The sequence below is a fragment of the Etheostoma cragini genome, chromosome 7 (assembly GCF_013103735.1).
Source record: "Etheostoma cragini isolate CJK2018 chromosome 7, CSU_Ecrag_1.0, whole genome shotgun sequence".
In the NCBI taxonomy this organism is placed as follows: Eukaryota; Metazoa; Chordata; class Actinopteri; order Perciformes; family Percidae; genus Etheostoma; species Etheostoma cragini.
In genome coordinates, this window is record NC_048413.1 from 10,687,488 (window position 1) to 10,710,888 (window position 23,401).

Below are 23,401 nucleotides of genomic sequence, written 5' to 3' on the forward strand. Positions count from 1 at the left end.
AAATGCTATGAAAGATAGTCCATATGAATAAAGATTAAGGATTAGTTCATTGAGGAGTTAGTGTTTGTACCTGATTCTAACTATTATTTAAATGTATTTAATGGTGTCAATTTGAAATTTGAAAAGAGAGACAATCATTGCAGCATGGTACTATTACTCCTATTGTGGTATGACGTTCAGAGAAGTTATACTTAGTCTTTGTAAATGCCTGAATTCTCAATTTAGCAGCACATTCATTCAAATACAAGTTTATGCTGCTCCAATGTTCCAAAATACCAAGATAAACAAATACTTAACAGCTTCAAAGTACACTTTTAAAGTAAGTACTCAGATTTACTTTAGTCTTTAGACTTTTAAATAGGTGAAATTTCACTTTTACATGGAAGATTTCTGTTTGAGCTTGTCGATGCAGCTCATCTGTTATCTGCAAACTAATGCGATATGATGTATGAGATAAATATGAGAGCATGGTAAGGCTTAGATAAGACTACAACAATCTGAAAGGCTCAGGTCAAAAGGTAAAGTACATATGTGATTGGGTTGAAGTGCCATAAAGACATTAAAGGAGATTAGAACAGTTGCAGCTGTGGAGGATTCCTTTTCCATTCAGTACAAAGGTACTGAGTTTAGAGCCAGAAATGTAAGAATGCCACACTGTGTCAGCTCCAGAAAACATTCTAAGTGTCATCCTGGTTTTCTAATCCCCAATTATCTTAATCTACCAAGGATTCCTGAACAACTTTGCACTATGCATCGATACAAAACAAGGGGCGGCTGCAGGACCTTAAACTGGGGTTCAACGGTAATCCCCACGAGACACAAACAACACTACCTGATGTGGAGACTCCCTCATCTTTTATTGAGTTCTGGGTGCTGGAATGATGGGGTGTCATTCTGTAGGGTCAGAGTCCTGGCTGTTATACTCAGCCGTCTCCATCTTGAGGATGTAGGGAATGATGCTGTCAATAGAGACATTACCTATCAGGCCAGTGAAAAAGAGCTCCTCTGTGATGCCCGAGTTCATGAGGCGCAGGGCTGGGAGACGAGTCAGGATACGGGTCAACCTGGGGAAACAGGCACACAACAATTGCCGCAAAGTCATCTTGAGATCTTCAGATGATTCTTATTGTGCATTTACAGCGCCAAAATCTATGTCAGTCAGCTAGACAGACAACTAAATCCTCTGTACCAGTGATTCCCAGCCTTTTTTGTCGGGTGTAGTCCCACAGCAGCATCAGATGAGCTCAAGTACCCCTCAACACCACCCGTCATGTCCCAAATGTATTAGTTTTAATGTATTTTAAACACATAGTGGGTTAGGGTCAGTCTACGTCCTAGATTTGTCTTGGTTCCTTTATTTCTGTATTGGCCAGGCCTGCAATATTACTACTACAACCAATTGGCGTGGATGTGTCAACCAATAACCCACTACTTTTAGCTTTCTATAAGTTGAGCTACTACACAATCCCTCTGGTGCACACAAACTCAAGGTTGGGAATCACTGCCCCGTACCTTAAGCTCTCAAGGAATAGAGAATACTTTTCAGGTTGCTAAGTAGGTGGCACTTAAGGATTGTGAAGATTGAACTACATATCAGGTTAAACCTCTTTTAAACTTACTTTCACAACGATCACCTGTAATTCACTATGGTTTACTGCTACCACTATGGTGGGGAGGATGAGCTGACTGGTTAGACTGGAGGTATGCATGCACCTGTAGGTGTCATCTGGGTAGGTCTTCTGCACGTAGTCCTGCAGCTCCATCAAGGCTTTCTCCTGGAACTTCTCGATCTGCCCGCTGCTGTCCACACCTGGGTGATCTGAGGAAGTCAAACACACAACAGTCGTCCAAACTGCAAATACACGTAATTTATTCAAATCAATTTCACTCTTCCATGGAATTCTTTTTATTTGAATGATAAAAGCTTGAATGTCTATTATTAACTTGACTAAGAAAAGCAAAAACTCTTTGAGGCAGACTCACCAGGGCTGAACAACACTATTGCTTTCAGGTAGGCATATTCGTAGCTGTCAGTCTCCAACCTCGTCATACTGTTACAGAACTCCTGGAACTTCCAAATGTGCTCCATCACCTGCTTCACCCTCTCACCCGAAAGCTTGTCTGGGAGAGAAGAAAACGTTTCGCATATTGAGATTCAAAACTTACTTTAAGCTTTATCTAACTAGGAAAGAAACTTAAACTTAAATAAAAAAAAAAAAAAACATATGAACATCGAAGGTTGTCCCCATTACTGTAAGGTAATGACAGATTTTGTCATCATTTTGTTCTGTGGTATCTGAGCCATTATGTATGAAACAAACACTGATGTAGCACCACATGGGGCTTGTAACTGTAATAAACAAATGTGTAACAATAGAATGGTAAAACACATTATTTTTCAACAATCTAATCAACAAAAACTAAAATGCCACAAGTGTTTGACAAATGGGAGAAACATGGATATAGTCCTCCCTAGACGTTCTTCTACGCTTCTTCTAGTCTGTTAGGATAACACAAAATAAAATCACATTTCTTGACGCCTGGTGTATATGTGTGTGTGTCCTACTGAGAATGGATGACGAGGTCTGTGGTCCATACCATCCTGGATGCTGCTCTGAAGGTGGTTGATGATGGCAGCAAGGATGGTCGACAGGTTCATCTCATGGGCGCACTGAGCAAGACCCAAAGTGAACAGCTCATTCCAGCAGGCTCGCACCAAACTGGTGTTTGCCTCCTGACTGAGAAAAAAAAAGAAATAAATGAGCGTGAGCATGTATATAAAAATGAACTGCATTCCTGGAAGGGGTGAAACTGTATATTGTATTGCATTCTCACCCAAGAGCTGAAAAGGCAGGGATAGAGCGTGCCCAGTGCATGGAGAGAAAGAGAAGTCTAGATGCTGACTCACAGATGTAGTGTACATTCAGATACTCGGGCATGGGGCTGGGCATGGTCAGCTAGATCAAGAAGAAAACATAGAGAAGAACGACATAGGGGAGAGAATTGTATATAAAATATTTGATAAATGATTACCTACAGACGAATGCCAAGGTAAAAAAACAAAAACAAACAAGTGTCTCAATTCCAATTGAAAACAAGCTTCCTGAACAGTGTATGTATGTCTCGACAGAATACAGCTTCACTCAATACACAATTCAAGATTGTATGGTAAACATGCATGTACATGTTTTCATTTTAAGAATTAGCCATATGAATAAAGGCTTTTAAAATATTTTTGTAATTTTATGACCCAGTGGCCTGTTCCCTCGCTTGTTGACAACTAAGTCAATTCGTATCCCGAAATCATAAATAATAAGTATCAAATGTGTGTGTTCTGTGGGCCATTAGCTGTGTAGGTTGACTTCACCCACCTTAAAGCCAACATGGCTGTCTGTGAGCAGTGGTCCTTCCACCTCAATGATGGGGGTCTCCTGGTCTCGACCAATCAGCTGGATGGTTGTTCCACCGACACACGGAGGCTTCTCTGCCAGACTCAGTCCAACCCCTACTTCAGGTGGGTTGAAAACTTTGGCCAGGGTGTCAAAGGCACTGTGCACAACACACAGACACACACCTTACTTTAAATGATCTAATTTGACAGAAAACTCAACAAATTTGTTTAGTTTGTTTGTTTTTTTACTTTTTTGCCTCTGTAGAGATAAACTTTTTTCAATTCAATTTTGAATAATCTGAGCAAGACAATATGAGAATTCACGAGGGGCCTGTTGAAGTGATACCTCTCACAACAAACTCCCCTTCTCTCTGTGCACTGCTGACTGACCGTGTTATCTCGCTGGCAGATTGCTCCTCATGTTGGCTGTCTGAGGTATCACCATTGTTTAGAGTCTCTCTTAGTGAGTCACTCAGGTTTGCCAGTGATGTTACCACATTGGCTAGTGTCCCCAAGTCTCCCTGGCCAGGATCCATCTGAAGACAAATGACACAATACAGATTAAATGTCAGCCTAACTGGGATCCACTATAGACACAAAATAGTGTGTCCTAAACTGGAGCAAAGTACAAAAAATAGTTGAGAATAAGAATGACAGATGCTTCTTTAAGAATAAATCTACGAACAATTTGTTGTTCTAAACCCAGCCCTCTGCAGCTCTATATATTTTTTTTGGTTCATAGTGCCTTTGTATCTTATTGTCAATATCGAGGACACAGTTATCTTGTTTGAATAAACTTTATTGGAACTGTCATTGGACAAACCGACTGGGGTCTCAGTCCTTACGTAGAGTGTGAACATAAAAGTTGCATGTTCTGGCAAAAAGGCAAAATAAAACATGTACTGTGAGTTAACATTCAGTCCAAGATGAATAAAAACAGGTTTGTTTTATTTTTCACTCAAAATACTACACCAACTATAACCGCCTTACAATGCAAGACCAACAAAACCGTCCAATATCTCAGGAGACAGACAGCAACAGAACAGGCAGGCAGCTATATTTACAGGAACTGCAGTAGCAGCTATACCTTTGAGTCAGTGGCCAGCAGCAACGTTCCATCACTTTGGATGACAGGCTGCTGGATATTAACCAGCATGCCCTGGTCCAGCAGGCTGGATCTGCACATGTCACAGAGCATCATCATCATCATAAAAATCCAGTTCACATATCAACAGTGTCAACAGCTGAGCGATAGAACAACAGAGCCTGGGGTTTGTCTGTAGGTCTGTTTCCCACTGACCTGGAGCCATCTGTCTCTGTATCGGAGATGAAGGTTGGCGTGGCGATGAGCGGACTGTTTAGGTCTTTGCGAATGTAGATCTTCTGGGTGGAGGCAGCACAGTTGGCATGCTTCTCTCTGGGCACTACGTCAATGGGCTTTCTCTCACTCTGGACAGCTGAGGACAAACAAAAAAGAAAATATTAGAACTACTTTTTATGTCTATTGCAGGCAAAAAACTAAATTCCAGACTTGGTAAATTATATTTAAGATTACCTTATTTAGCTTTTTGAGGGAATTTCAAGACCAGCAGAGACCCTGATAATACCTGATGTGTTCCTGAGTGTTTTTGTGAACATGTTTTCGTATGGTATCTTGGTTTTGGATGCAAACTCACAGTCAGTTTTCATCCCCATGTTAAGGCATTTCCTCAACCGACAGAACTGGCAGCGATTGCGGTGGTGTTTGTTGATGATGCAGTCCTGTTTACTGCGGCAGCTGTAGGTCAGGTTCTTCCTCACGCTCCGCTTGAAGAAGCCTTTACATCCCTCACAACTGACTGCTCCGTAGTGACGCCCTGAAAACAGAGAAATCCAGTCACAGTGGGGGAGCCACTGTGTGCACGTTTGATTGCTGACAATGTGCAGCATTGACTCAGGTACATGCTACACACCAAGGTAACGGACATGTGTATTGGTGTGTGTGACTGACTTGAACTAAAATGCCTATGGATTCTATTATAGAGCTTGACAGCTTGACAATGATTTTTTCCAATGATGCTAATATTTTCTGTTCTGGGGAATATTTGCAGCACATTTGAAACAACAGCATGCTCTGACAAAGCTTAAAAGGGTGTTGTGGGATGCTTTTGTGGAATAGTCTGAATGAATCGATAAACACATAATGTACACATAATGTACACATGTTGCAATTTAAAAAAGGTACAAAACATTTATTTTTGAAAAGTACCAAAATGAGTAAACTGCTGTTTTTTTCTAGCTAAAGTAAGACATAAATTGGAGTATTATTTTGTATTAATAATTTGTGGTTTGTCTGTTAGATTTATCTTGTTTGACTGTGATTTAGCCAATTTATTTAATTTAGATGTGGTAAAGATTACCACATCTAAATTAAATAAATTGGGTTAGAACCTAAGAAGCCTCAAGCTTTTACTCATCCTTTTTCAAATTAATCAAGTGTTATGTTGAAAATTTGTTGGATGGATATATATATATATATATAAATGTTTTGTTATATGTATATATAACAATTTTTTTTTAAATGTTTTTTATGTTTATATATCTTTTAATAGTTCAAAATAAAGATTTCATTCATTGTTTTCATTAAAAACATTCAGTTACATTTGGCATCAGGATACACGAGTCCAAACACACACAGATCCTTCCATCACGAGGTAATGCAGTTCTAAGCTTTAGTACCTGAAGCCTTGTCCCCACACACCACACAGTACTCCACTGGCTGTGGTCGGCTCAAGTCCCCTGACTGCCCTAACAACCGTTCCATTGACACTGGATCTGTGACAATCTGAAAAGCAATGTCAAACATAGGCCATTAATCTTGTGTTTCGCCTTAAAAACGTCACAATTATGGTAATGACATTGACTGCCAACAATGATCAAGAATAAGACTAAGAAGACGATGCCAATAGTATAAACACTAAGAAGCAGAGGGTGATATTCTGGGGGAACTGTACCTGTATCCTTCCTGGCATCAGGCTGTCTGCAGCAGTGAAGATGAGTTGCTTAGTGTCATGGCTGTCTGGTGAGGCCAGGATGACCTTGCCGGCCCCTGAGCTGTCGGCCGTAGTCAGAATGAACTGCTGTTTGGGAGCACAGGACGGCTTCATTGCTGTCACAATCTGGATCTTCTGACCTGTCTGCTGGTCTGTTACAATCTGAGGGTGTTGGAGATAGAAGAGGGAGACAGGAAGAGAGGGAGGTGAAAATAAATATGCACCATTGGGGTTGAAGTTAAAAAAAGAAAGAAGGCAGAGTGACATTGAAGGTGGGGGAGATAAGTCACATGTTTTAACTTGTTTGTTGCAAATGATAATGCGCAGAAAGAGGACAACATCAACAGGTAGCAGCAGTGTCACCAATAAAGACAAAATACTGTTGAGAGTACAGCAGTTACCTGTATTCTTTGTGGTGTTGTGGCGGGATCAGTGGAGATGACCTGAAAGCGCTGTGGAGACTCACTCATCACTGAGTCTGAAGGAGAGGATGACACCTACATTTTGAAACACATTTCAACCAGCTTAAGACATACTAATTACAATCAATAAGTCTATACACATATATTTTACCTGAATTTTATTATACTATTACACTTTTATGTGAATACAGGTCTGAACTGTCAAGAAAACATCTGTCTATAGAAAGTATGTATCTACGGCAACAAATAAAAGAAGCAGCATTACAGTATTTTAACTTAAATAACGTTTGTATGGGTTATATGGAACAACTCAGACTGCATCGGGAACTTCTCCCTCTTCACGCTCACCTCTGCCTCGCGCTCTGAGTCCGCTTTCTGCTGAGAGAGCAGATTCAGGTTGGTCGTCATGATGATGTCAGGGTCATTAGTGAGGTCTGTTTGGAAAGATGCCACAGACAATCAACCACAAGGGTGCAAACTGTCACAGAAGAGCAGGCCAACGCTACGACAACTTTACTGTATGAACACATGTCAGTGCAGGTGGATCATAGATGACATTGATTGAAATACAAAATTGAATCCGTGATAAAAGTTAATTTCTTCTTGATGATTCATGGGGCAAGATTTGTCTGATTTTATTTCACTTGGACGATGTAGCAGCACAGCACTGTTAAACAACATAATTCTCTAAAAAGAACTGACTACTGTCACAAATAACGTCACTCAAAAAAAAAAAAAAAAAAGGGAAGTGAAAAGCTTTTTAGGCCGTGCAAGAGAAAACTAATATCGGACAGATAATCTACCCTGCAGAGATGTTAAGAGCAGGAATAGGAGTTTAATATTTCAACACAAAGAAGCGGAAAGAAACGGAAATCTGCAAAAAGACTTGCATCCACTTGTGTTTCCAATTGCATTCCAATATGACACTGTAACAAAGGCCAACTGATGTCCCTCCATAGAAATGTGCCACCTTTTATATGAACATCCCTACTTAACATAACGGCAAATTTTCCTGCCCTCTTCGCTTCCAATTTAAGGCAACGACCCTGGTGTGTCACTTTACATGCGACTTTATTCTGATTTTGCAGTCAAAAGCTTTGTACCTCTGCATATTCCCACACAGAGAACAAGCTGACACCACAGAAAAAAGATTTTACGTAATTAGAAAAAAAGATTGCATTAATGTTATAGTTGAACTCTGAGTGTTTGCACTTTTGTTAAATGTATTTCTTTCTATGTAATAGTCTAAAGAGCAAAAGGGGCAACGTGAAAAGAAACAAATCATCAAATGCTAAGTGACCACACATTTTGTAATACAGCTGGCCGAAGTGCATCACATCAGTAAAGAAACACTGTAATAAAGTATTATCCACTGAGGAGATGGGCATCTCCACTACTCAGTCTGTTGGTTCTTGAAAACCAGAAAGAACTGAATATAAATTGTGAGTGACCACAATGCATTTGGGCATCTCCTTTAGCAGAATTAAGTAATAGAATCTACTCCAACCATCAAGTAGCTCCTTGCACTTGAGAGTTTTGACTATATCTTTGCGGATTTGGGATTTTATCAAAACATAATATGACAGCATAAATTGATTAATGTGCCTGCAGTAGCTCCAATGCTACTCCTTTGCTCACTGCCAAAGGGAGGAGCATGCTGCTTCATATTGTTCACCGATTGGTCTAACAGAGTGCCCATCAGTACCTCCCTTTACAAACGCATCACAATACAGAGAACAAAATGGACAATCTGGCAGTCATCCAATAACACTGGAGATGAATCCTTGTGATATATATTCTAGCAATTTTCTTTCCAGACAGTAGAGCAGTCGACTGTTGATGTGCTGGTAGTAAATTTAGGAATGCATCTTTGTTGAATAATGTAATAGTCATGTCAACGCACTTATGTACCCGAGGTGGCAAAGGTAATAGGGTCGAGTTCAACTGCGGCTTTCCTGTTAGCTGTTTAAGCTAGCCTAATACAATCAAACGCAACGACGGCTGCAGCAAGAGCTGGCTGCACCCGTCTCTCCCCCTGGATATGTCATTCTAGCATACAGGGATTGGTTCAGGTTCCAGTTTACAGTAGTGTCACATATTAATAGTTAGTGTAACTGTCTGTTAAGCATATCCGCGTAGCCAGACTCCGCCCAGCGTTTTACGGTCCTTGCCCGTATCCCGAGCTGCCACAGTCGGGCAGGAAGCGAGCTCCGCATCGGCTAGCTAACAAGTTAGCTGGAAGATTAGCTGCGCTCTTTTATCATTCAGTATCTCAGGGAGCTTTCTACGGTTTTCAATCAGGGACTGAGACTTACCTCCAAGAAACGCTGGTCACAGATTTCGGGCTCTCTGCTATTTTATAAAATATTTGTTTTGGTTTTCTTCTGTTAAAGGTCATAGTTCGTGACCCCGCACCGCCAGCGCATTGATGATGGTTGAGTTTTTTTTTTCTCTTTCCTCTCTCTCGTGTCCCCGCGCGCCTCCAACGCCCCCACCCACCCTTGGCGCGAGCCAGACAGAACTGACGTCATCATGTCTGACTGTCTATGGACTTTGTTGTCAAAAATGTACTAACAGACGTATTGGAGACATACTACATAAGCATGGTTTTCATATCTGCTCACTTCGATCAAATATAATAACAAAGCCTGGGAGACTGAGAGAAATTGTGACGACTGCATTACAAGCAAAATCAAGGATGTGTTATAAACAATATAACTTATCTGGTAAAAAAAATGGTTTGAAATGTTATATATTTCTATAATAAATAAATAAAAATCAAGATATGTAACACATCCTTTAGAGAAAAAAGGAGGTAATGGAGGTTTGCAGTTTTGCAACTGTCCTCATCAAGTAAACTACCCTAAATAATATATTTAGAATAGACATCACCCACTAACTGTAACTGAACTTAAATTTACAATTATATTCTTTGCAACTGTGTCATAGTGCAATATAAATCTTTTGTACAATGTATAGTATTCCCCATTTTGCACACACAATGGACAATCTGCACACTATGCATGCACCTTTAAAGGACATATTTTTTGTTGACTTTTTACTCTGTTACTTAATATCTACTTTACTTTTATCTTCTTAAAGATCTTATCTTTATCTTGAATAAGCAAATACATAATCTTTTAACACTCATATCTTTCCAGTTGTGCACTCGGGTAGATCCATTTTCCATGAGAATGACTTCATATTGGCCTTAACCATTTGCTTGCATTTGTATGACCATCTTTTCCATTTTATGGAAACAACCTCAGAAAAAAGGAAGTACCTCCGAATGACCACGAGGTGTCGCCCCTGCACCACCAGGTGTGATAGGACTGGTCCTGAAGCAGAACAACACAGCGCACGACATGCATTTACACATATTCAAATGATTAGTAGCCTACCTAGCTTCCACATTATAGTACGCTCAACAGTCAGGGCGGAAATTGCTTTCATTTGTTTGCGCAGCTGCATATCTCACTTTTGTGAAACGGACTGGGCTGAAGCAGCACACTAGCAGCCAGCTCCTTTTACCGCATCCTCACCGAAACCACTCTCCTCCGGCTGCTTCTGCGCGTTACTGCACCTTTTAGCAAAGGAGACCAAGAACTGAGAAAACGCAAAGCTAGAAGAAGGATTTTAATCAGGGAGACAAGGGAAGGAGGACCGGTGAGAAACAGGCGAGGTGTGGCAGCTACAACGGTCTTAGCTGCGCAGTGGTGGTGGAGGTAGATGATGCTCGGACGGGGAGTATGGGTATGTAAGCCCCGGTTTGGAAAGCGGGGGAGCAGGTTTGGTGTTTTGCCATATCTGTGCGCGGCAATAGCGAGTGCAGCCCTGTTGGCTCTGCTCTTCGTGGACTTCATCGAGTCATGGGTCACCTCCATGAGCATGAACACGGTGGTGGTGGAGCCGCACGCAGGCATCATCCCCCCGCAGAGCGTCCCTCCCACCAGACCAGAGGAGTTCATGCTCATGCCCAGCCCGCTCGTGTGCCAGCGTGCCAAGCCTTATCTCATCACCATGGTTACCTCGGCTCCTGCCAACCAGAGGGCACGCCAAGCCATCAGGAACACATGGGGAGGGGAGGTAGAGGTGAGGGGCCTGCGGGTCATGACCCTATTCATGGTGGGCGTGGCGTCTAACCCTGGACTGGGTAAGCTTCTAATAGAGGAGGCCAGAGAGAGAGGAGACCTGATCCAGGGGCGTTTTCTGGACACCTACTCGAATCTCACCCTAAAAACCCTGTCCTTGCTGGGCTGGGCCCGTCGGTTCTGTCCTCAGGCCCACTTCATGGCAAAAGTGGATGATGACGTCCTGTTTAATCCCAGCGCCCTCCTGCACTACCTAAACAAAAGCCGTAACCCCTACCAACAAGGAGACTTGTACCTTGGCAGGGTGCATCTTCATGTGGCCCCGGACCGTGATCCGGAGAGCAAGCACTACCTCCCTTCAGGGGCCTACCCTCCTTCTGTCTTTCCGGACTACTGCAGTGGTACGGCCTATGTTCTGTCCCGTTCTGCATTGCTCAAGATTTCCCTGGCAGCCTCTGCATCCCCTTTATCCACACCTCTGCCTCCTGAGGATGTGTTTGTTGGTCTGTGTGCCCGGACAGCTGGAGTTCTGCCCTCACACTGCCCACTCTTCTCTGGTGGCCCAGGTGTGCCATACGGACGCTGCTGCTATCAGGCCATGGTGTCCATCCACCACATCCCACCAAGGGAGATGCTGCACTACTGGGCTGATGTCCATACATCCCACCCCTGCTCGTGGCTGAGTCTGCGTGCTTCTCTGGGGCTCTGCAAAGTCAGGGCAATGCTCGGGACAGCTCTGGGGCTGGAACAGGGGTTATGATAAGAAAACTGTATTTATTGGGGCTGGGCCTCGCTTCAGTACTGTGAACAGCACAAGTGCTCTTCTGGCTGTAAAATGTCACTTTATTTTTATAGCTTTATTTTTTCAAACAATATTGTGTATTTAACTGGCTTTTTCTTTGCAGGAAAAAGAATGATCAGCTAGTTGTATGAAGCAGTGTCACAGCTGCCATAAGCTGTCCTTAGACTGTTAACCATCCTTCATTATCACCGACACATACTATAGATGTAGAATAAACAATGCCAAGCTGGCACCGAGGACATACAGCTTCTTAAGTGATTAATGCACAAGTATGTCTAGCACACAAGTCTGGAATCTATAGGATGCTACCCTCACATTAATAACAACTGTTAAGTCTATCACCAGGTACTTCAAGTGTAGATGTTAGTCTATTAAGATGCCTAAATGCATGATGCTTAAATTAATAGTACAATAGATATCAAACCACAGGCTTAGGGAGAAAGTAATACAAAAAGAAATGTATTCGCACTGATTTGTTTGTATTTAAAATGGAAGGGGGGGAGGGGGGGGGGCATCAGGCTTTGTCCTAGCAAAGTTATCCATTGAGGCAGACGATCACCAGAGGAACATTTTTAATATATAATTTTCAATGTGTCGGGATAAAGGTTCAGGCTTCTTGATACACCCACAATGTAAACGAAAAAAAAAGTCTGTGTGTTTACACTCAGGAAATATGTTTGAATCAAATATGGTCAGCAATAAAGTACTCTGTATCTTATGGGAGTGTCACAAAGTTTGTTCCACTTGTTATACCAGTAATAAAGTTTGTTACTGGAAACCTTTTAGTTTCTGGTGTGACTTGTTAGTAATAGCTCAAGCACTTCCTCATATCATCATAGCTGTTTCCCATTCCTTTTACCTCCCTGTTTCTAACGTACAGTCGAGAGAACAAGTATTTTACACACTGCTGAGTTTTCAGGTTTTCCTGCTTACAAAGCTTGTAGAGGTCTGTAATGTTTTTTTTTTAATCATAGGTACACTTTAACTGTGAGACCGAATCTAAAACAAAAATCCAGAAAATCCTCTTTTTAATTATTAATAATTAATTTGCATTTTACTGCATAAGTATTTGATCACCTACCAACCACTAAATATAACTTTGTCCATGCCATAATTATTTTACACAGCCCCACACCCATTGCTTGTGACCATAGGTCAGACAACTCCTACATACACCTGCTGATGAATTAGGTAGGCAGTCTGTGTTATCAGTTCCTGAACTTTGAGTGAACTAAAGTGTTATCAGTGCGTGGGCAAACATTTGGCATGTTTACTACGGTCGGGAATCACCAGAGGCCTCACTGTACGATATTACTGCGATTTTAAACACATTGCAATAATCCGCAATATATTGCAATTTAATAACTTTTAACCAACTTCAATGTCTCTGTTTGTTTACCACACTATGCTCTATCAATCATGTTTACAGTAGAACCCGAACAATAAAGGACTTAAAAGGCTGATGCCAATAGGAATATTTGTTGTTTTTTTTAAACGCAATATGCCAATAAATATTTTTTTTTAAATCCAGAAACGCCTAACAAAACAAACAGATTTCCCTAACATTAGGTATTTGTAGTTGTTTGAGTTCTCAATAAAATTGTTTTATTGTCACAACAGAACAGAGGAACAAGAAAATATCTTAAAGTTCTGATAAATAAAATGTATAAAAATACAAACTGAATATAAGAAACTTAAAGTCCTTTGAACAAAAACACAATAACACACAAAAAAAAAAGTGTTGCCTACAGGGACGTTGTAGAGTGCTGTCTAATTAAAACTGGCCGATATATCGGTCGGGCTCTAGTTTAAAGTCAGCTGTGATCTTGAATAACACTCTGAATTCTGAGGCTTGGCATTATGTTGTTTATTTTAGAACATATTTATAGAAAACATTTGACGCTCACTCAGTTCAGCCACTAAAGCACTCAAAAGTTGGTTTATAAGTAGAGAAAAAAATCAACACTCAACACACACAGATTCTGGACACTTATGCCAGCCATGGCATCCCACATTATCCACCCATGTAGACAGGAATGCTTCAGGCTACAGACATTAAATTGATCTGTTCTTTCACTTCACTCAACATTGATTACAGACCAATGCCACACATGAGAATGACTCTTTATTAGCCGGCTACTTCCAGAATTGTTGCTGTCTGTTTTTTTCCCAGTGGAGTAATGTGTTAAAAAAATGTGTCCTTTATATGAAGTTCAGAGGTCACTCCCACAGAATGTCATTGGGTTTTGGGCTGCACAAAAGGGACTCCTTTACTGTTTTTTAAATCTGTCCAGAGCAGATCTCTGGCTAGATAAAACCGCCTCCTTTTTCTCCCTCTTCTGTCTCTCTTTTTCAATCTTCATTTTGTCCTCTGCAGTTTTCCTGATTACATCCTGGGGGGTAAACAAGTGAAGAGATGAGCCAAACACTGTAGATATAGCAGAAAGATCACAATGGCATTGCAGCATTGCTCTTAATCTTATATTCTGGATTATTTACCCTCTGGTCCTCATGAGCCACTTTTCTCTTGCGCCTTTCAACACTGCCAGTTGAACTACGACCCTTTTTCTTGAACTTGGGAATGAATTTTTCTTTAGCGAGTGGGTCGAAGCCCTGGGAAGACAAAAAATGCTTTTAGAAGGGTTTAAATGGTAATACACATATTATGATCAAGAGTCCGTATTTCAAAATGTACAAGTTTGTATCTGTAAATATAATTTGATGTGTGCCAATAAGATGCTTCCTGACACTGACCAGAGCTTGAACCCGATCTTGGTGCCTTTGCTCAAACGTAGCGCGGTCAACCTGTCCCAGCTCAGTGGGGTCGAGGCTGATGAGCTCTGGCTGGATCTTCTCCAGCAGGGCTTTAACCTCCCACTCCTGCCTCTGTTTTGCACTCCTGTATGGATTTGCATCCAGACCGTCAAAGTTTGGCTCTCCCGCACCTGTAAATGCAAATGAAGGAAGACGGACGTAAAGATGAAAGTTTTGTGTTCATTTTGTGTCTTATTAAGAGCAACATTGATCAGTCCACTTCTACAGGGTAATTTTGGTACTTATCAACCCTATGTTCCCACGCCTCTTTGTCTAAGTGAGTAATGCGGGAAAAGACTGGTTGGCGTTGGACCAGTATTAAGCAAGGACGCTGTAAACGGCAGCCGCACAAACGGCAGATTTGTAATCATGTATAATCAAATGCGCACAGTCAATTTGCATCCACTAAAAGTGTTGTTGTTGCCACTGCAGGGATTCTTTCTTTATAATGTCAGACTCTAAGACTGATAATCTGACCATGTCAGTGGCAAAAGAAGCACTTTTAGTGGACGTAAATTAAAGGTGCGCAATTGGCAGTTAATGTTACATTGCAGCTTGTTTCGCTGCTGCCGACTGCAGAGGTCTCGCTTAATACTTGAACAACTTCAACCAATCAATCAATCGATCGACCAACATTTATTCACTTAGCACTTTACAGCAACCAGCAGGTATCCAACCTTTTTTTTTACATGAAGTAGCAGCTGCAACACATAATTTAACAGTTGGGAGGTCTAACAGCACTAATTCAGCAGGCTTCCTGGCATTTTACAGACAAAGCAAAATAATTGTGGACTCTGAACAGTGCTGACTCAGTGCTGTGACACAATCTTAATTGAACTGGAGTTCTGTTGTAAAAAGGGCGTGTGATTGTATAAAAATTTTTTTTACAAGACCTTAGAAAGAAAAGGCAAATTAGGAACAAGTCTAAAATTAGACAATACTGTGTGGTGAATATGAGGCTTCTGGAAGAGAGGTCTGACCACAGCATGTTTAAAAGGCAGCCGTGACCGAGCCTAAAGTAAGAAAAGAATCAATAAAAGTGAGAGAGTATTAAAGACCTCCTTCACCATCTTGGCAGGAAAAATGTGTAAGGGACCGTTGGTAAGTTTAATGTTTAATTTGCTGCACCACCTCAGTGAGCAACGACAGAGAAATTGGCTCAAACTCTTCAAACACTGTAGAATGCACAAGAGCAGCAGGTTAAAAAACACTCAACTTAATACTGGTGTTTTGTCTGACAGATGCCACTTTATCAGTAAAATAACAAAGAAACTTCATACAGGTAGAGGTTGAAACATTTGTTGCTGGCACATTAGACACAAACATATGGGGAAATAGGGTCCAGGTTGAAAAATACCAAAGTTACCCTTTAAAAATTGTATAATATAAAATGGAGTCAGACCTGGTATGAGCATGCTGGTGAAACCCTCTCCGTGACCCACCCCAAGGACATCCTCAAAGGGACAGAAGTTCATCCCCCAAATTGTTCTTTGAACTCTGTGGGTCATGTAGGGTTTACTCACTGGAGTGTTCCACACGTCTCTATACACCTGCAGGGAGACAACGGTTTCGCAGACACAGATTAGGGGACGTGAGAGTAAAAGTTAAGAGCAGCAGAACTGGCAGCAGCATTGACGTCAATGTCAACGCTTTAATTTGATCAGACGAGCTACTTCGTCGGATCAAGCCTTTCATTCACCATAAAAGAACTTATCTTAACCCAGTAAGCTTCAGTTTGTTGCACGCCGCTGAACAAAATAGAGTGGTGTGCGGCCTTTGGACTTTTTCACAATCTCAATTTGCCTCCAAATGATCAGCAGAATAATCTGGAAGAACGATTATTTCACAAAGAACGTCTCGAACTTTTAAGTGAACCCTTAATTTGTCCTGTTTTTGGAATGGAAAAAAGGGAAAATTAAGGGAAATTTCACAGTTCTAGGTCTTTTCACTGTAGCTTTGTTTTCCCTGTTTCACAGTTCAATAATTTCCAAAAGACAAAAAAGTAGTTGTGTTAAATAATCATAATTTCAATACTGACCAAAATAATCGTGGTTGTGATTTTCTTTTTCCATAATTGAGCCGCCCTGGCTGCCACTATTATATATATTATATAATATTATATATATACTATGAATAATAAAATAGTTGCAGTGCATCACTCCCATTACCTCATTAACTGTAAATGTCCTTCTGTTTGCAAGAAGAGAGGGTGATAATCAATAAATGGAAGAAATACTCAACAAATGTAATAATAATAATACTCACACTCAATAGTGTCATGCAATAACCAACTAGAGGCCCAGAGAACGTATGCAATGCATCCCTTCCTGTGTGCAAGATCATTTTTCAATGACAAATCAGGTTGTGTGTAATGTGGTGGAGGTGATTATGACCTGAACAATGTCTCCTGTGGCAGCAGACAGCAGACCCCTCTGACTCAGGGACAAACAGGAAGCGCCAGCAGGGAGGAAGTAGGACTTGAGGGGCTTGAAGGCTCGAATGTCATACACCTTCAGCTTTTTATCCATACCAGATGTCACCATATATCTGCCAAGAGGAGACAATAACACATTGCTCTCTGGTGGACATTGAAGAAACTGCAGTTTACGGCTCCAACACAAGCTGTAATAGTTATGTCGATAGGGATGCACGATTTGAAGAAAAAGTTACATTGCAATGGTAAAATAATTCACAATACAGCAATGGCGATATGTTGGTATCATGAGTCTAGTTCCAAATGTGCAAAACTACCAAATTAAATAACAAAAAATAAATATTTTAAAACTAGAAATATTTGCCTAACATAACAAATTAAATAAATAAAACAATAAGAAAAATGCAAAGTCTCATTTAAACAATGCATTTTGTATGCCTTTATAACCAATAATATTTAAGATGGGTCTACTATAACAAATAGTGATTAAATTACAAAATATCCTTTGTACAACCCCCTATTAGAGGAAAGGTAGATATAAAATAAAACTTCTGATAGTTACTCACATGACCTAAACATTGAGTGATTGGTCATTTATTTTGTGGAAGTGACATGGGTAGCGTAAGTGAGAATGAGAATGGAAGGTCCCTTGAGTGAGTCAACAAAGGAGAGTGAGCGGTTTCTTAGTGTACAAGTGAAGCTGTGTGAAGCGAGAGGAAAAAGAGATAGCAAAGATGATCTCAAGCGAGTTAACAGTGAACAATTAAAAAACAAGCTTCTCAAAACACGGTGGCTTCATCTGTTGTTAAAACTGTCAGTAAAGTGAAAGCTGGGATCCCCGAAAGAGCATCTGCCTTGGACGGAATGTCTCAGCTGTGCTTCCCAATCCAATCCAATCCACTTTATTTGTATAGCACATTTTACAAACACAAAGTTACCAAAGTGCTGCACAGAAAACTCAAACATACAAAACAATTAATGTAAAACATTGTAAAAACAAAATAAGACCATCTGGTTTAAAAAGATAAAAAAATAGATAAAAATAATAAATACTAAAATACAATAAAACAGTAAGAGCCATCAGAGGACCACACAACTCACATGGAGTTAAAAGCCAAAGAATAAAAATGTGTCTTAAGACGCAAGTCCCAACCACGCTCCGGGAGCCCGAAAAAGATGCAGTCAAGCCAGCTGTCGTTTGTATCTCCGTGGTCAAATCAGCCAACGCTTCAATTATAGTGCACACGTATACTGGTACTTAAATTTATGAAACGCATTCAAGCGGCATACGAGCGACCACTGGTTTGACCGCAGTTAAACAGAAAAGGTGTCATGATGTGGTGACTGCAGTGCACACTGCGACTAGCGTGTCATGCACACAGCACAACTTTAGGTTTAATTAAATCGCACAATGTAATGTAATCGCGATTGGATTAATGGTGCAGCCCTATTTTACAATATGATGTTTTTATTTATTCAGGAATTTTTTTTTTTTTTTACAAACTGTTAACTTTTAACAACCCGGTGTTCGACCTGGGGGACACTAGCACTACAATTCACAGATTATTACAATGGAAAGCTGCATTAATGAAGAACATGCGGTACACTTTATCGATAGATTTGACTCATCTTTGGGTGTTTTGCCAAAAGAATGTCCTGTTATAAAAATATTAATCAAAGTGCCACGCAAGGCCACGTATACAACTAAATCCTTACAAATATGTTGTGGTGGGTGGAAGAAAGGATTTTGTCAATGGTTCAAATTACTTATATCACACCCTCAAAGGCTGGAGTGAAATATTAATTCATTACCTTTATAGTGGAGCTACTGTGAAAACCACCTCTACCTAATGTACACAATTAACCACAGCTTCATACCTCTAAAAGAAATCCAATATCTATGTCCTCTTACATAGGAAGTGTTAAGTTTCAAGGTGACTCACGTGCCCGTCTTGTCTACAGTGAGAGAGCGCACGGCGCCCTGGTGACAGAGCATCTTGACAAGGGCTTCTTTCTGGTTGGGAGCCCAGAGGGTGACCGTGCCGTTGGAGTGGCCGAGGTGGATGATGGCATTATGAGGGTTCTGGCACATCACATCAAGCCGGCCAGTCTTGGTGCAAATGGCTGCCACCTCCTTTCCCACTGACACGTCCAGGTACTGCAAGAAACTTGTAGCACTCTAAAGACAAGAGCAAAAACAGGATCCAATGATAGTTGTCATACTTATAACAATTTGTAAAAATGTAACTAAATATAGTTTTAACCAAAAGGAAAACCTTTATCAATTTAGCGTGTGTAAGATAACATCAGGGTTTGTGGCAAATTCAAAATCCATCAGAAGACAACTTTTTGTTATTGTAGTAATTGATTCAAAATAATCTTGCAATATATAGTGTCCAAAACCTGTAAATACAGTTTGACCCACCGCTGTTGCTAGCAAAAAGTGGTAGGGGAGGAACTGCATACGAAGGACGTCGTTGAATTTGCGGATGCAGTGTAGCTCTATTCCATTGGAGTCATAGATATGGAGCCACTTCTTCTGAGCCACTGCATACATGGCCTCACTATGGAGCCACCTAAACACCCAGACATTGATTTTGGATTATTTACAGAAATTATGTAAACAGTTGCTGGTAGCTGTAGTGTACAAAGTGTTGAGGATGACTTACTTTACATCATTGATAGACTCCATCACGTTTATCTCACACATTAGCTGTTTGGACTGCCAGTCTATACAAGCAACATGCCCTCTCCTCCCACCAAGCAGCAACTGACTGAAGAGAAGAAAACACACATAAACAAAATGTTCACAATTCAAACATTTAAATCAATATAAAAGGTAAAATGACTCATATGTAGCAATAAAGCCACAGAGAGTAAAAATCTGCAAATTACTCAGCATTAAGGAGCTTTTTAGCAACATTTAAATCAAGTCTATTTATATAGCCCAATATCACAAATGATACATGTGTCACATGGGACTTCAGAATCTGCATATGACTCCCTCTGCCCTTAGATCCTCGATTTAGATATGGAAAACTCCCCCAAGTAAGCCCTTTCACAGGGTAGAAAAAAAGAGGACACATTAGGATGAGCCATTGAGGAGAGATCATTCCACCTGAATGGACAGACATGCAATAGATGTCATCGTTTAGCATTTTATATATATTTTTTATTACCGCCCAACTTGTCTGTTGGGCTGAGCCTCAATGCTCTCTTTAACACCGTTTTCAGATGCAGCAGGCAGTTGTTATCAGTGAAAAAGCTCTGAGAAACCCACTGTCTCTTTGTATAAGTATAGAGATTGAGATACTGACCGTCCAGTCTTGCTGTAATCTACTCGATATGGTCCAAACTGAGACAGTTTCAGATCAAAATACTGAAGAGGAAGTGGGACAGAGGAAAAGAATGAATTAATAAAAGGCAAACAACACGGGGAACAAATATTTAAAGCAAAATATTTATAAAGGTGCTTGTGAAATACTTAAAATAAACAAGCTTGCCCCTACTGAACATGCCCCATTTTGTTTGCTTTCCACGATATTGCTTTATTTACTTTTTTATTCAAACATTTAAAACACACTGGATTTATCAAGTTAAGCCCATACAAATGATCTCGTAATAAGTTGATAAATTAGGTTGGAAACCAAAGCTGTGTAGTGCATGGTGCTCCCAGCCATACTAGTAAAACATAGTCATACTTTATTAGGGCAATTGGTGTAAATCAGCATTTAAAGTAGCCCTTACATGCCAGAAGGGAAATCTTCCAACATCTACATTAGCATCCAATCAGTATCCCACCTTTGTCGCAGATGTTATATCCACAACCTCTGCAATATCTTCCTGAGAGATTGTACACGTGTCCTCATCTTCATCTCCTTCTAGAAACCTTAGATTAGAGGAAAACATGTTACAAACAGGATTTTATGCAATGGCTCAAAGGGACATTCTTCATCATTTAATATTTGTCACATCATACACTGTGACACAAGGCAGCCTGCCAGCTTTTAGAACTAATTACCCTGCATCCTCTGGGAGTAAGAGGTCAAAACGAGCAGCTTGTTTCTGGGCCATTTCTGAAGCTTCTTCAGAGCGAGCAATCATGTCTTTGAGCTTGTAATGCTGGCGCCGAGGCTGGGACAACAAGATTAAAAGGAATGAGATGTTAGCTGGTGGCGACAGATAACTTCACCTATTTACTAAAAATTGTCATGGCGACATGTGGGTGCTTACCTTTTTAGTTTTATCCCTCCTCTTAAACTTCTGCAATCTGTCTTCTGGAATAGGAGCAGGCCCAGGGAAAGGGTCAGATTTCTGAGGGAGCATGAACAATAGTCAGAAGACATACACTGGATTTACTTTGTAAAACAAGCATATATGGGTACATTAATGTAAAGCTGGTAGATATATCAATATAATAGTAATACTAGAGTGTGAAAATAGATATTGCTTGGACTCTGGGATAATGCAAGTTTGTGGTACAGCTTGAATAGTATATTCTTACTTTGTAAATACTGGGGTGATGTATTCAAAACTCTCCCAAAAGGTGGTTGGGATCTTTATTAATGAATCTCTGCTGACAGCAATATTTGGAGTAGTTGCTGAAGAAGCTTACATTGCAAAATACAACTTAAATTAGATTGTCTCTACGTCTCTGATCGCTAGACAACTAATTCTTCTGCAGAAGGACGAGGCACACGCACCCACATGATTACGGATGTAATGCAGTTTTTGATAGATCCCCTCTGTAACCTCCTAAAAAACTTTATAAGGCATGTCAGCCATTCATCTCTTCACGTCTAGAACTGCAAACTGAATATGGACATTTTGAGGATGATTGTGTCTCAACTTAATTGCTGCTAAAATGTGCAGCAAATTTAATAAAAATCTATCTGTCCCAAGTAGCTATGCTATAAGGTGTGTTTTTTGATGACAGTTTACATTTTATTTCCTTTTTTCAGTTGCTTCCATTTACAGTCATAGTAACATCAATCTTATTTATTCTGTTTTTCAAAATGTCCTCCTATGCATATGCATATATATATATATATATATATATATATATATATATATATATATATATATATATATATATATATATATATAGTTCCGGTTTATAAACTCACTTGTTCTCTTTTGTGCTGGGATGGGGGTGTTAGATCTGTTGTTTATATTCATACCTTAATCAACTTCAATGCACTGTAACATTACAAGGTTCTTGACTCAACACAAGTTTGGTGTGAAAATTCCATTGTTTCATTCCACAGTAATCCAATATACTAGGCCTGCACGATTAATTGTTATAAAATCACGATCTCGATTCACGATTTAATTTTTAAATAACTTTTTTGATTCTCACTTAATTTTACGAGCCAACTACATCACAAACACTACTACTGTCTTGTGTGAGTTTTAAACACAGACTGTATACACATACTTAGAGCGCTCCCGAGCACTGCAATGCTCTCCCTTCTCTTAATTAAAGCCTCTGTGTTTACAGGCTTGTGATGATGCGCATTGTGCTATAGGAGCCAAAAAATCTATGTTTGGTACTGCCAATTTGTTTTGTTTGTCATAGTTCATATGTTGAATATGATTTGATGAATATAACAATTCATCAAATTGTAAATTTAATGAATTGTTAGCCCGTGAAATTCCTGGCTTTGTATATATATTTTGGATTTGCACCTTATTGTTTTTTTACACCAAAGCCTTTCCTACGTTGTACTGCAACTGCTGCATACCAATTTATCTTGGTTAAATAAAGTTCAGTGTATCTTAATCAGAACCAAAAACAAATACTGAGATATTATATAGATATATTTCCCACTTCCCTGAATGAAAGTGGCACAACAATCACTTCCAGTCTCTTACCCCTGATATAAACTTATTTCCATCTCCTTGATCTTCTTCTTGCTTCCTTTTCTTTGCTTTTTGCTTCTGTCGCGTCTTCTTTTCCAAAGACTGTTCAGTCTGCTCTCCGTCTTTACCCACTTTCTTTTCATTTTCCCCATCCTTCTGCGGCTCCTCCCAGTAACGAGATGTGGGCTATTAAAGAGGAGCAAGCGGCAGCAAGTTAGCAGAGCAACTTTTAGAAACAATACAAACCTTAATGTATTTATTTGTGCCCAGAAACGGGAGTCAGCGCGGCTCGTCCAGGACCCGTACACTAATGTTACACACGCGCCACTTACGTTAGCTGCTCAGTGCTAGCAAAGCTAATGTCACGTACGTTGTGTGTATTTACAAAGCACCGTCCTAATCTTTATTAACTGATAATATTAGAAGTTAGACTCTCTTACTAATGACTTATTCTTAGTTACCTTCTTCTTTTTTCCCACGTGTATATTACCCACCGCTGCCTCGCCGGAAGACGCCATTTTTGTTGTATACGTTTTTCAATTCCTGTGACGAT

The 23,401-nt window shown here is 40.2% G+C and overlaps 3 protein-coding genes across 6 annotated transcripts; 1 reads left to right on the plus strand and 2 right to left on the minus strand.

Moving 5' to 3' along the window:
* Positions 1 to 105: 105 nt before the first annotated feature.
* On the minus strand, positions 106 to 9,332 carry nr2c2 (nuclear receptor subfamily 2, group C, member 2). 3 transcript variants are annotated; one of them, XM_034875985.1, is made up of 15 exons: positions 9,161 to 9,332; positions 7,194 to 7,279; positions 6,825 to 6,920; positions 6,385 to 6,585; positions 6,110 to 6,215; positions 5,068 to 5,247; positions 4,692 to 4,848; positions 4,479 to 4,569; positions 3,782 to 3,927; positions 3,372 to 3,549; positions 2,836 to 2,957; positions 2,599 to 2,738; positions 1,984 to 2,121; positions 1,714 to 1,819; positions 106 to 1,064 (listed from the first exon to the last, which is right to left on the minus strand). In XM_034875985.1, the coding sequence occupies exons 2-15, from the start codon at positions 7,251 to 7,253 to the stop codon at positions 890 to 892; spliced, it is 1,896 nt and encodes a 631-aa protein (XP_034731876.1). In that variant the 5' UTR covers positions 7,254 to 7,279; positions 9,161 to 9,332; the 3' UTR covers positions 106 to 889. The 3 variants fall into 3 exon arrangements, 2 of the variants coding, with proteins under 2 accessions (XP_034731876.1, XP_034731875.1); XM_034875984.1 differs by having other exon boundaries at positions 1,620 to 1,819; XR_004657205.1 differs by lacking the exon at positions 106 to 1,064 and having other exon boundaries at positions 1,698 to 1,819; positions 2,567 to 2,738.
* Positions 9,333 to 10,179: 847 nt separating this feature from the next.
* b3galt4 (UDP-Gal:betaGlcNAc beta 1,3-galactosyltransferase, polypeptide 4) lies at positions 10,180 to 12,199 on the plus strand. Its single transcript, XM_034877723.1, has one exon. The coding sequence runs from the start codon at positions 10,575 to 10,577 to the stop codon at positions 11,694 to 11,696; it is 1,122 nt and encodes a 373-aa protein (XP_034733614.1). The 5' UTR covers positions 10,180 to 10,574; the 3' UTR covers positions 11,697 to 12,199.
* Positions 12,200 to 13,584: 1,385 nt separating this feature from the next.
* wdr46 (WD repeat domain 46) lies at positions 13,585 to 23,401 on the minus strand. 2 transcript variants are annotated; one of them, XM_034877523.1, is made up of 14 exons: positions 23,343 to 23,401; positions 22,861 to 23,034; positions 21,220 to 21,300; positions 21,008 to 21,120; positions 20,788 to 20,875; positions 20,304 to 20,365; positions 19,656 to 19,760; positions 19,412 to 19,562; positions 18,930 to 19,165; positions 16,946 to 17,099; positions 15,955 to 16,102; positions 14,493 to 14,683; positions 14,238 to 14,351; positions 13,585 to 14,131 (listed from the first exon to the last, which is right to left on the minus strand). In XM_034877523.1, exons 1-14 carry the CDS (start codon positions 23,364 to 23,366, stop codon positions 14,009 to 14,011), a joined length of 1,764 nt encoding a protein of 587 aa, XP_034733414.1. In that variant the 5' UTR covers positions 23,367 to 23,401; the 3' UTR covers positions 13,585 to 14,008. The 2 variants fall into 2 exon arrangements, with proteins under 2 accessions (XP_034733414.1, XP_034733413.1); XM_034877522.1 differs by having other exon boundaries at positions 23,310 to 23,401.

Bases quoted from the DNA above. Each gene is read 5' to 3' on its own strand.
- nr2c2 (XM_034875984.1), bottom strand. From the start codon at position 7,253: ATGACGACCAACCTGAATCTGCTCTCTCAGCAGAAAGCGGACTCAGAG. The intron at 5,248-6,109 runs GTACTAAAGCTT...CTCTGTTTTCAG, and splicing joins GTGTGGGGACAAGGCTTCAG to GGCGTCACTACGGAGCAGTC. The intron at 1,065-1,619 runs GTAAGTTTAAAA...CTGTTTCCCCAG, and splicing joins TACAGGTGATCGTTGTGAAA to GTTGACCCGTATCCTGACTC.
- b3galt4 (XM_034877723.1), top strand. From the start codon at position 10,575: ATGATGCTCGGACGGGGAGTATGGGTATGTAAGCCCCGGTTTGGAAAG.
- wdr46 (XM_034877522.1), bottom strand. From the start codon at position 23,366: ATGGCGTCTTCCGGCGAGGCAGCGGTGGGTAATATACACGTGGGAAAA. The intron at 19,761-20,303 runs GTCAGTATCTCA...TCTTCTCTTCAG, and splicing joins GATTACAGCAAGACTGGACG to TCAGTTGCTGCTTGGTGGGA. The intron at 14,684-15,954 runs GTCTGACTCCAT...TTGCATTTACAG, and splicing joins CACCAGCATGCTCATACCAG to GTGCGGGAGAGCCAAACTTT.